The 12246-nt window shown below is 40.8% G+C and overlaps 1 protein-coding gene across 1 annotated transcript in view; it reads right to left on the bottom strand.

The window, feature by feature from the left end:
• Window positions 1-4144: 4144 nt before the first annotated feature.
• Window positions 4145-12246, bottom strand: part of cacna1db (calcium channel, voltage-dependent, L type, alpha 1D subunit, b) — a 43687-nt gene continuing 35585 nt past the window's right edge. Inside the window, 10 exon segments of the mRNA XM_035656783.1 lie at window positions 4145-4455; window positions 4676-4861; window positions 5491-5625; window positions 5818-5930; window positions 6229-6386; window positions 6571-6711; window positions 6965-6991; window positions 9083-9534; window positions 9834-9950; window positions 10445-10581. Of these exon segments, the coding sequence (XP_035512676.1) occupies window positions 4150-4455; window positions 4676-4861; window positions 5491-5625; window positions 5818-5930; window positions 6229-6386; window positions 6571-6711; window positions 6965-6991; window positions 9083-9534; window positions 9834-9950; window positions 10445-10581 (1772 nt within the window). The 3' untranslated portion in view covers window positions 4145-4149.

The following is a 12246-nucleotide window of genomic DNA, read 5'->3' on the forward strand; positions in this document are numbered from 1 at the left end:
GAAAGACCTTGCCCTTGGCCACAAGACAGTGTTGGTGTAAAAGTGACCTTGAAGACGTTATTAAGTTGGCAGTGGTAGACGTCAACTGGTAGTGGTGAGCAAATGTGAAAACACCAAATAAATAAAAAAAAACTCATAACCACCACAGACATACACCAACCAATTAACAACAGCAGACACAAGAGACAAACATGCCGACGCATGTCGCACACACTCAAACTGGCATTCGAACACAAAACAAAGAAACTCCTACACATACAAACGGCAACAGCTAACCATCCAAATCATGTTCATCTCAAAACACAGTAATACACCACCCAACCACATATACCTCGAATCTATACTTCCAGCAAAAATGGTTTTCTTTGCCCGCGCCGGCATTTCTAAACACTACCTCACCACATATAAGTAAAGGACCTGGTACAAACCAGCAACACACGCCGCGTAAGCGCGGCGCACACTCACCGGATTTTTGCTCTGCCAGTAATACTAGTGTTACGAACGTCATTACACGAAATTCTTCCACCCAGCTCGTAAGGTCGTACGCAACTCACACACCATGCCAGATGTCCATACAACCTCACGTTTATCCGTGTACAATAATGTGAAATGACACAGGGGAAAAAGCTGATTTGAACACATGACGGAGCAAGGGCAGTGCACAACACCGGCGCATGGAAAGCAAGACAACCGCTGAAGATCTACTACGAAACGCGCCACCGACACGTTCTGTGCCTGGCAGCACTTAATATCCCAGGCTGGTTCCTCCCACTTCTGCCTCGGCCGTATAGCCAAAACGCGTGTCTCATCACCAAAGGTCCCACAAAGAATCCATGATCGGGTTAACCACGAACCAAAAGTCCTCTCAATAACATTTTGCAACCTTATTCCAAAAGCAAAAAAAAAAAATACTGATGTGAGCCATAGCAGTGAGCCATAATCCCGAAGTGCGTCGGAAAGCGAACATCATTTCAATAAAACCAAACCAGCGACTAACGTGCTCCCCCACTCGCAAAGATTTCTGACAGAGAAGTGAAAGAACTTATCGGAGAGAGTTGTCCAAGACCAAGGACCACCTTGTGGAAGGAGCGTCAGAAAGACGCTGGAATGTCAGCAGGTACAATTGTTTCAAAGGAAACAATAAGTAATGCACTCAAGCCACCAATGGCCTGTAATGCACGCTCCACCGCAGCAACGAACTCCCAGTTGCTGAAGAAAAAGGCATGTTGAACACGTTTAAAGTCCTTGATGTTCAAAATTTAGAGCCAAGCCTGTGAACATACTGGGAGAATCATAAGTCCTGGCCAAGAATGAGACCCCAAAGAATTCAACCTCTTTGGGAATGCCATAAACACAGCACTGCTTTGGAGGCTCAAACTGCACTGCAGCATCACCCCCAAAAACACCATACCAACAGTGAAGTTTTGGAGTGGGGAACATCATGGTCGGTGGGGCTGTTTTTCAGCCATACGGCACTGACAAGACTTGAATGGGAAAAATGTACCGTTAGACAATGTCTTGATAAAGACTCTGCTGCTCATCTAGCCAAGGATGATGAAGAAGAAGCGAAGAAACGAGGGTTGGACATTTCAGCAAGACAATCCATCCCAAAACACCACCAGCCAAGGAAAGCTCCCTCCACCACTTGGGTTTCAGAGAAAGAAAATAAAGCTGTAGAAATGGCCGCAAGCCAATCACCTTACTTGAATCGCAATTAGAAAATCTATGGAAAGAACTACAAGATGCAGAGTTCATAGAAGAGGCCCACTGAAGCTTCAAGATTTGAAGACTGTTCTGTGGCGGAAGAATGGCGGCCAAAATCACACCTGAGGCAACTGCTGCGACAGTGTTTGCTCCATACAGGAGGCATCTGACGCGGTCATTACCTACAAAGGTTTTGTATCGAAGTATAAAGGAAATTGTCAGTAAGCCATGTTCAATAGCTTTTCCCGCCTGTCCAATTCCACTTTTATTACATGTAACTTTTAATTTCTGAAATTATTTATTTTGATTTCTTTGAATGTGTGGATTTGCATGGGTGTTACTGACATCTGGTACAAAAATTTCATGGACAATAGCACGCTTTAGAAATATATTGTACTGAGATACTGAGAAAAATGGTGACGTGTTAAATACTTATTTTACCCGCTGTATGTGTCAGACCTTTATGTTCCAGATCTACTTACTTCATCGGCCTCATTGTGAAACAAGCCTGAGAGAAATGACACTGACACTGCTCAGCAAGTATAACTCAAATGTGACGTGCGATTCACAGAACTGAAGTGGCCTGAAGGAAAGTTTACCGGCTGCGGAGGCAGTAAACATGACTAGGGTCAGACAGACGATCCTGTCGTGATGACTTTGTGCTTCAGCTATGCGGAAGAAACGTCTGGATTTTCTTTGTTTTTGTGTGGTTATAAGGAAACATATTATGTTTGCCGATGTCTCATGCAGCAGTTTCACAACGCAGACTGGTAAGACCACTGTACCACAGCATTATACTGTATTTGTCATATAGGAAATATAAACCTTTCCTCCACAGTTATCATTCTCTCAGTGTGAATACTGAACTTCTTGTTCATAAAGTCTAAAGCAGGTCTGAGTAAAGCGAATCATTGCATATTCTGATTGAGTTTTTAACAATGAAATGGTCTCTCCTCACAGTTTTCAAGGGGCTTTGATAAATTAAGGATCATCATGGAAACAAGTCTGTGACATTGTGGTATTATCCTAAATTTGCCTTTATTTTCAGGGTGTTTAAAGTAATCAAGTCAATATAATTGGTGTGTAATTAGTTACTCTGTTGTTGGGGTGTGTGTGTGTGGGGGGGGGGCAGTATGTTTATCTGTGTGTCATATCAGTGTGCAGTGAAACAGAAGGATATGCCTGAGGACAAAGTCTTTTTTCATGATATGTGATTTCCTTTTCAAGTCAAGTACCGAGACAAGCGACGTTTAACCCTGAAACCCTGAACTGTGAACCCAGAGCAGCTCCTAGATTCATACGTAGCAGCTGCGATGGCTTTGGATCAGCCTGATCGTCACTCTGCACTGAGAGCAGCAAAAACAGAAAATAAAATCAAGTTGTTTTGTGTCATTTGAGTCATGGAGGTCAAAATGTAATGTAAATAACAGCGGCAGATCAAAACTGCATCTGTTATCGTGACCACTAACGGTTAAATCACACATTATATACATGAAATGAAACTCTGCTAACTCTTGGAATCACTGGGTAGCCATAGACATTTTGCTGCAGGGCAATGCAGCTTTGCAAAGCCAGCTTCACTCTTTGGAGACCAGATCAATGTGAAATCACTCCCACCAGTTTACAGCTGGTCTGTCACTGGTCATTGCTTCTGCAAACGTTCAGTCTCTCATCATTGTTTTCAGTAAAAACACACACATTTCATACAGTGCAGTCTGTAAGTGTTTAGAATGGTTTTATGTTTTAGTGGCTCCTCATTTTGAGTGAACAGTGTATGTGGTCTTCATACAAAGTCACACAATGTCAGGATACAACAATGACAGGCTCACAGTCCCAGTTCACCCAGTATGGATGCAAACACCCTCAAATTAAAGCCTTCAAAGTTGTCGTTTCATTTCAAATCCAATATGCTGCAGAAATATATGAATAAAGAAGTACCAACAGACTGCACACACAACGTAAATGTTATCACATCATCATAACTCAGTATCAACTCTCCATTTTACCAAACTGTCTGGTTTTCAGCTGCTGGACTCAATGGATGTTGTTGTTGTTGTTGTTGTTGAAAAACTAACTTCACAAGCTGCAGGCTGGCTTTGTGAGGCTGCCAGGTTATTCTGCTCTACCAAATCATTGTCAATAATAAAGAAAATAGAAAACAACCTCTTGGAAGTATCCTGAATTCCTGCTAAACGACAGGCGTGCTGGCAGGCAGATTTTCGCTGTGGTTTCAAAATCTGCTGAATGTATCTCTTCCATGAATCCATCTGTTTCAATTCTCCACTCCACAGAAAGAGAAAACAAGGCACTTTGTTCTCTTATCCATCCATGTTTTACATGTTCTGTCTATTGCAGGATGCACCTGAACAGAGACATCCCCTCACTGTGGAACAGTAGTAGAAATCCAATTGAAAAAACCTAAATAATCCTGTGTGTGAGCCGCTGCTATAGCGACGTGATGCATATCATCTCATCTGTTAGGTCCTCCTCGCATTTCACAGCCACGTACGGCTCCTCGTCGCTGTAGTCACGGATACTGCGGTCTCTAAGATGCGCGGTGGCATGTGGGTCCGTGCTGACGTTGCCCGTTTGCCCAGTGTTGCTGTTATCCATACTGCCGTTCAGCAGGTTGCTGGCGGCACTGTCCATCTCATCAATGGTCAACTCGCAGGCGTCTGCGATTTCATGTTTGGTCGCTGAAACAAACTTGGGGTCCCTGGCATATTTCCCAAGACCCTCAGAGATCAACACCTGAGAACAATAAGTAAAAAAATATATATCAATAAATTCACTAAATATCAGTCAAAGCAATTATCAAGAGGTTTTTTGACAATGAAAGTAATAATTACATACTTCCTCTAAATTACAGAATGACTGTGATTTCTATGTATTTTTAATTTCCACAGACACATATTATTCAGAAGTGGCCTGTGATCCATGGATAAAAGAAAGTCTGAGTTTTTTTACTCACAGCCTCCACCAGACTGTTGGCGCTGCCTCTCTTTTGCAGAAAGAGTGGGCAGCTCTCTGCAGGTAACTGCAGACGGGACGGAGAGTGGCTGCGGCTGGGAGGACCTTCCAGACCGTCTGTATACCACGAACTCCTCTTCACTGCTGTGGGGATGCTGCCGACGCTGCCAGAACTGCGCCAGTCCACCTGAGTACACAGAGACACACACACACACACAGACACAGACATAAATTTTTAGACTGCATGCACAAGACACTGATTGAGATGCTAAATTTATAAATGAGATCAGATTTCTTATCAGATATCAGATATCATATCAGATATAATAAGTATCAGGAGTAAAAGTCAAAAAAACAGAAAAGCATTCACACATTTTCACTTCTACAGTAAACATTTTTTCTGTCCTCAAACCCTCTTACTTGTCCTTATTAAGAGAAGAATAAAGTAAAATTAAGATAATCCAATTGTTTTTGGGATGTTTCTTCCATCTGTCTTCCTTTTTTTCAATTTTAGCCCACTAAACCAGAAATTAGCACATTTTTAAATCTTAAAAATTCCTCAGTCATACACACTTTCAAACGATCACTAAAGTTTAGGCTCATCTTTAAGTCTATCAGGTTCTCAAACCTGTGAAGCTCAATAAAAACTTTTCTACACGTTTCACCAACATTGCTGTGAACAACCTTTAGACTTGGGTGAGGACTGTTAACATTTACTTTCACATCTAAGGCAATATTAACCTAATCTTGGTAAAATGAAAGACAATCTGTGGTTAAAATGTGGTCTTTTATGACACAGTTTATCACACACCATACCTGTATGAGTGGTGTGTAGCAGGGCGAGCAGTCATGACTGATGGGCGAGGCAGGTGGTGTGGCCCAGGAGCGAAGCGACCGTGCAGGAGACAGGTGGTAAATTCTGCTGGCATCGAGACCGGCTACCGCCATTACCTGATGTTGGATTTTACAGGTCACGACAACGAAGAAAAATCAATAAAGGCCCACATTAGAAGAGACAAAACAGGCCTCTTACTTGCTCTTCTTGTAACAATTGTGTTTTGTTACAATATTGTATATGAATTTATCACAATATTCGTGAACAGAAAAAGGTGTGTGTGTGTGTGTGTGTGTGTGTGTGTCCACCTGTTGCTGCACGAGGTGTAGTGGAAGAGCTGTGCAGGATGGAGAGGCAGGGGCCTCATCCTGACTACTTCTTCTACGAAGACACTCAAAACTGAATGTTGGCCTGTTTGAGGCTGAGAGAACACACAGGAACCGAAAATGATGATGAAAGATCGCTCGAACTCTGGTTACTTACAGATAAAATAACTGTGATAATCCTTAACTAACAAAGTTGTTACATTAGTACTTACAATGTGCAATTACAATAGATTATAATTAGATATGTGTAATGAATCTTTAAACACTGGCTTAACGATCATTAAGGAGAAATAATTTCATTTGAATAACATAAAATTGTCACACATTAAATCTGACAGTGTCGGGGAATCACAATCACTAAACAACTGTAGAAATTATTCAATCAGTTATCACCTTGAGGTGAGGGTAAAAACCATCTCCTAGGCGAGCGCCTGCCATCTTGGTAGATTGGCTGTTGGTCATCGTCATAGTAACCATCAGACTGGTGGTCATCCCTGGAGACCTTAAGGTCAAAGTCTCCCTCTGCATCATGCTGGTCCTTATTGGACAACCTGTGAAACAAAAAGAGCATTTTTTTATCAAAGTGATCCAGCCCAAGAAATTCTTTTCAGTGTTGATATTGTGTTGTTACGGGTGAGCATTGCCAGGGATGCAGCAAGTGTAAAGTCGTATTAATGAAATACAAACAGTCCACGTGGTGGTGTGTCAGGGAGCTAGTTGTTACCATCACAGTACCTGTCCCTTGTGAGCATAATGTCATCTTCGTGAAACTCTTCACCGCTGTAGTACTCTCCCGACCCTCGCTCATCATCGCTGTCCCCTCCCCCTGGCTCCTCTCGACGAATGGTGGGGTAGAGTCCACCACTGCTTTCTGACCTGGCATCGAAATTTCAATGATACAGTGAGTCAAATACTGATCAGTGCAAATTTGACAATGATATATATGGGAAAGGTTTCTTCAGTTGCTGTTTGTTGGAGGTTTATTTCCCCACAGTGCTCGTTCACTATCATGTATATTGAAACTTCTTTGCCAGTGAGAAGTTTTCACAGCATGTTTTGTGACACACCCGCCACCAAAAACAGCATAAAGTGAAATGAAGCTCTGTTAAGTGGTGACATCATCACATACCTAATGTAGGCCTCATAGTAGCGCGTCCTGCTCCGAGGAAAGGGAGGGGTCAGTCAGACAGGCAGGGTTATTTGCGAAAGGAGAGGGAAGAGAGGTTGCATGCAATGACAAAAGACAAGAAGACACAAATTAAAATTCTTATAAGAATAGATTTTTGTTCCGGCACAGGAGGAACAGTATGAATAGTAACGGCCGAATAGTACGTGACTTAAAATTATGAATAGTTTCATTCTAAATGTGGCTCTTGAGACTATTTCATATGTAGGAAGTTCCAATGAAAACTGTTGACATCAAGGTCTGTGAATGACCCAAAGAAACTGGGACTTTGTTTCTAGAAAGGGACGTTGCTTCTACTTATTGAATTATTTAATGCTATGAGCACAATATACCATATTCCATCCACCTGCAGTGTATCAAGTATGTATCTGTAAACTCCTCCCATTACCAGATAATTTGGCCCAAACATCGGCACCGACCAAGGTCCAGGACCAGATGTCTCTGTCAGGGGGGTGAATCTAAAGTAAATAAGCCAACAGCTTCTGTAGTCTGAGCCCTGCTTTTCTGTCCCAAAGCATACAGGGGAAATTACTGTAATGACATTTCTGGTAATATGTAATATACCAAACACATTTATTTTTTGTTAAATCAAGTATATTTGTAGGGCCCAAATCTACAGGAAAACTAGGACAAAACTATAACACTAAAAGAAAATCTTTGTAGAGGCAAATTAAAGAGTGTAAAAGCAAATTACAAAGAAATCCAAAGACAGGATTATAATATATCTCACAAAAGGCTTAATTATTTGTATCTTCATCTTCATCAGTTTAGGGACAACAAGTCTTTTCAGTACCTGTAGCACATGTAAGACTCACAGTGGATATATCACCTAATATAGCACTTAAGTGATATTTAAAAAAAAAAAAAAAAAAAATGATCATGCAATCATAAATACTAGGGAATTTCTACGAAGCTTATCAGAAGCTGATCTGATAAATGGAACTGGTCTTTGGGACAGGAAACTGATACCTATAAAGGCTTTTACAATCAGTTGTGTTGGCAGAGAGGAACCTGTGGGAAAAAAGCAGACTGGTTCATCAGTGGGGGGTAAACACAGAGCAATGAGATCTAGTCATGCTGAAGGGGAGGCTTGTGGGTAGTTTCAGGATGGGTTTCTATCACATGCTCCTCTTTTTTTCCATTGTTCTCCATCATCTGTAGAAAGTTTCAGAGAATAGTCTGGCTTTTGGACTTTAGGTTAGACAAAATAAGTCACATTCTGCTCTGGGAAACTGTGATAGGCATTATTCACTATTTTCTGACATACAGCATAAAGGCCAAATGATTAATTGAGAATAGAATCCGCAAAGAATGAATGAAAATAATCATACGTTTCAGCTCTCATATACAGTGATATATATATATATATAAGTAGGTATATACAATAAAATTGAATTATCTCCCATCTATATAGTATATCAGCTTGGCCTCTCTCAAACACTTATCAAACATACTTTTTTTCTTTACTTTTTTCAGTTTCACTAGCATCAAATGTGAGCATCAAAACTTAGATTGTATATCTGCAATGTACAAGACGCTTCTGGGGCTGCTTTACTCCCCGCAAAACAATATTCTCCTTTAAACTGGAAATCTTTTCTCACATCAAAGTCTGTTTAGGTCTTACTAGCCTACCTTATTAGGTACTACTGTTGTATGAGAATGTGTATAACGTTGAACAGCTGTATACATACTGTGTGGCTCCAGAGGAAGCTACACAACATTTGATAGTTGATCACTTGTAGCTCGCTCAGCAGCTCTGCTTGAAACTCGAGGCTCGTGGCAACATTAGCATAACACACATGAATCTCAGCGGTCGCGTTGCGTTGTGGGTAATGAATGCATGGAATAAATGTGATGATATCTCTGGTTCTGCTGCACCATTTGTATCCTTTTTTAAAACTCTCCATCATGATTCCAACAATGTGACAGCAGTGCAATGCTAAATCAGTGGAGTACTATTTTAACAGAGAGGACTTACCACTACTCCAGCCCGTTGGTGGTTACATTCATAATAACTGCAATAGATCAATTAAGATCACAATTAGGTCTCAATCCACTGACCTTGTGGAGTGTGACTTCCAAAGCTTGTCGTGGACTCCTTTGCTGTATGTGGACACTGATGATCCAATTTTGGTGGAGGACGGACGGTCTCGCCTTAACAAACACTTCTGCTGCCTCCCATTGGTCATGGAAAGAAGTGAGGGCACGTTGGCATTGTTGAGGTTGGCATTGGAGGGAATTGGCGATTGATGGCAAGTGGAAATGCAGTGAGGATAATTATAGGAATGAGGTGTGTGGTAGTGATGATTGTATTGGATGGGTGAAGAGTTCATGTCTGTCTCCCCTCCTCTGTCATCGTCGGTGGCTCTCCTGCCTGTCTGGGTGTGTTCAATTGAGGCACTGCAGGAGGAGGGCAGGATCTGTAGTGGCCGTTGGGTGACGGTGGTCGGGTGAGAGTAGCCTTGATCCACACTGACATGGTTGACGTGGTTCCCAAAAAGGCCGCCATTACGCTGCAAAGAGACACCAGAAAACCAATGAGAACACTACACTATAAACACACTAAACCATTTAAAGTACAATTCATAAAGCTTGATAATAGCATTAATACAGTAACCTCTCTAAAATGTCATATCTGAAAGTGTATTAGGTTACACTTTAAATTAGATTTTTTTAGTTAAACAATTTCAAATTTTAACACATTATAACAAGGTCATTTAATTTTCTTTGTGAAAAAACCAATACAAACACAAACCAGCATATTTTTATATGTCTTAAAACATGTCTGAAGCGGATTTTCAAGAATGTTTACCCTGTAGATTTCCTCTTCCTCCTCCCCGTTAGCATCTACTAGCCCCTCCTGTTGCAGGTCACATGATATGGCTCGACGGATCTCTGGTCCAATGTCATGCAGCGTGCGCAGGCCGGCCTGCAAAGAGAGCAGCTATAATACCAAACCAACCAGCCATTAGAGGCATTTTATCTACATTTGTACCTCCATCTGGTTGAGTGTTAAAGTCGGCCAAAGTTTCAGTTTTTTCAGATTTCTGCTGATTACAGGGTGATTCATAAATGCTGGAGTCAGAGCAAATCTCATATCTTCTGCAGGTTTTCAGCACAGTGTGTAATGGTCACATATTTAAATTGTTGTACATGAAGAGTGTAATCAGTGGTCTGTTATGTATAGACAGAAAATGAGTATTGACTGTAATTATATTTCTGTTCCTCCGTATTTATTAAATTGGTGCAGTGCAGAAGTAACCTTAGTATGGAGCGTGCAGACAGGTGAGGAGTCAGAGTTGATGTGAGTGCTAAGCTTGTCTCAGGATTGTTCAGTCACATCCAATCTGTCCGATGCACTGGTGAAGTGAATCTATAGGATTGTATTCCCATGAACACGAGCACACAAACACATTGTCTTACCTGTAAAGCCATGGTGGTGTTCAGCCTCTCCCACGAGCGCCTTCCCACAAGACCTTGCTCTTTGCGCCTCTTGAACTTCCTGAAGTAGTCCTGTATCAGGAAGGTGGCATAGAACTTCCCCACTGTTACCTCGTCATCTGAGTGGACAGACCAGACACACCAAAGCCTCCCAGATCAACACCAAAATACCAAAACACCTCAACACTAAAAATCTGTCTGCATCCAGAACATAAAATCTCCCTCAATGCACATCTTAGTCACTACTAACTCACCATCCAAGAGAACAGAAACACATCTTGGTAGAAAAGTCAAATTGCACTTAAAGTATTAAAACCGAAATCCATTAACAGTAAAACATCACACTGATAAAGCACCGCCACTGCAGAAGGTTGTATGAAAAGACAACATCTTGACAATGAAACACTGACATGAAAACATGAAATGCCATAAAAAAAGAACAATGTCCAGCATTGTAATAACTGTTCAGTCTGGGAAACACCATTTCAACAGACCAATACACACACCACTGCATCATAAAGCAATTTATCAGAGAAAAATGTTTTATCTTTATTACTTATCTGGATGTAACACTATGTTATTACCCCCTGCACTGTATCATGAGTCAGACCAATTCAAAAAATCAATTCAAACTTAAAAGACATAAACAAAGATGTAGCTACACCTGCTATTTTTCTTGGGACTGTTTAAGAATCAGAACTGATGTGAAGTGATTTCAGTCCTTTCGGGTTCTGTAATTACAGAGCTCAATATCATTTTAAAAAATCTGAGATTCTGCAAATTACATTTATAAACACACACTGCACCTGCAGCAGGTTTTAACCCGATATCAGATAACATCTACTTCTGCAAGCTCATCCTGTTTCATCTTGTATGTGGTTTTGACGCACTCTCACACAGAAAAAGAAACACACACAAACCTCCTTTATTTTCTCCTCTTTTTAAAGACCTCTTTATAATTCAGACAAATATACTGTGAATTCAAATAAGTCTAATCACTACTACACATACCAGTGCTACACCATATGGTGACTTACTACATTTAACCTCAACTAGAAAAGTCAGAGCAAGTAGTAGCAAGAAGCACATGCAAGAAGACAGCGAAGTTAAGAGTTCAGAGAAGCAGCGAAGATTTAGATCTACGGTTGCCCTTTCAGAGAAAACACAAACTACATGTAGTGACTGCACACTCTATCTGCCATGCAAAAGAAGCTAATCAAGTGTGGGTCTAATTCACTCAGACAAGTGGTTGCTAAAGCAGACAGGGGAGAGAGACAAAAGAGCAACGGAGGCTGAATCATGGTGTGTAGGAAATCTGGGGGATTTTTTCGTTGTCACCTTCCATTCACCAATTTTAATTTGAGAAGAACTGATTAAAGGTGACTAATGTCACATGAGACGGATGCTTTGAAATGGAACGATTATTTAATCCAACAGTAAGATCACGATCCATCTTAAAGCAGCACGTTTCTCTACAACACCTGACACAGCCAGAGAGAAACTATGAAAGGCTCTGTTCAGAAAGAAAACCTATGAACAAAAGCGTATTCAGGGATGTAAAATGTCCTCTAAATTGTTGTAAATTGTCTAAATCGGAAATTGCTTATGTTGACTTTCTAAACTATATAATGGGCACAGGACATCTGATATGTAATCCATATTTTCAAATGAACTTTAATTTATCAGATAAAAATGTTAATAACACACCTTAGTTTGATTTTCATTATTTAATACTGTATATATATATAATAATATAAGTGACACATTTTCACGCAGCTACATTT

This window comes from Morone saxatilis, unplaced genomic scaffold (genome assembly GCF_004916995.1).
Source record: "Morone saxatilis isolate NCDOM2014 unplaced genomic scaffold, NCSU_SB_2.0 Contig15, whole genome shotgun sequence".
NCBI classification, from domain to species: Eukaryota; Metazoa; Chordata; class Actinopteri; family Moronidae; genus Morone; species Morone saxatilis.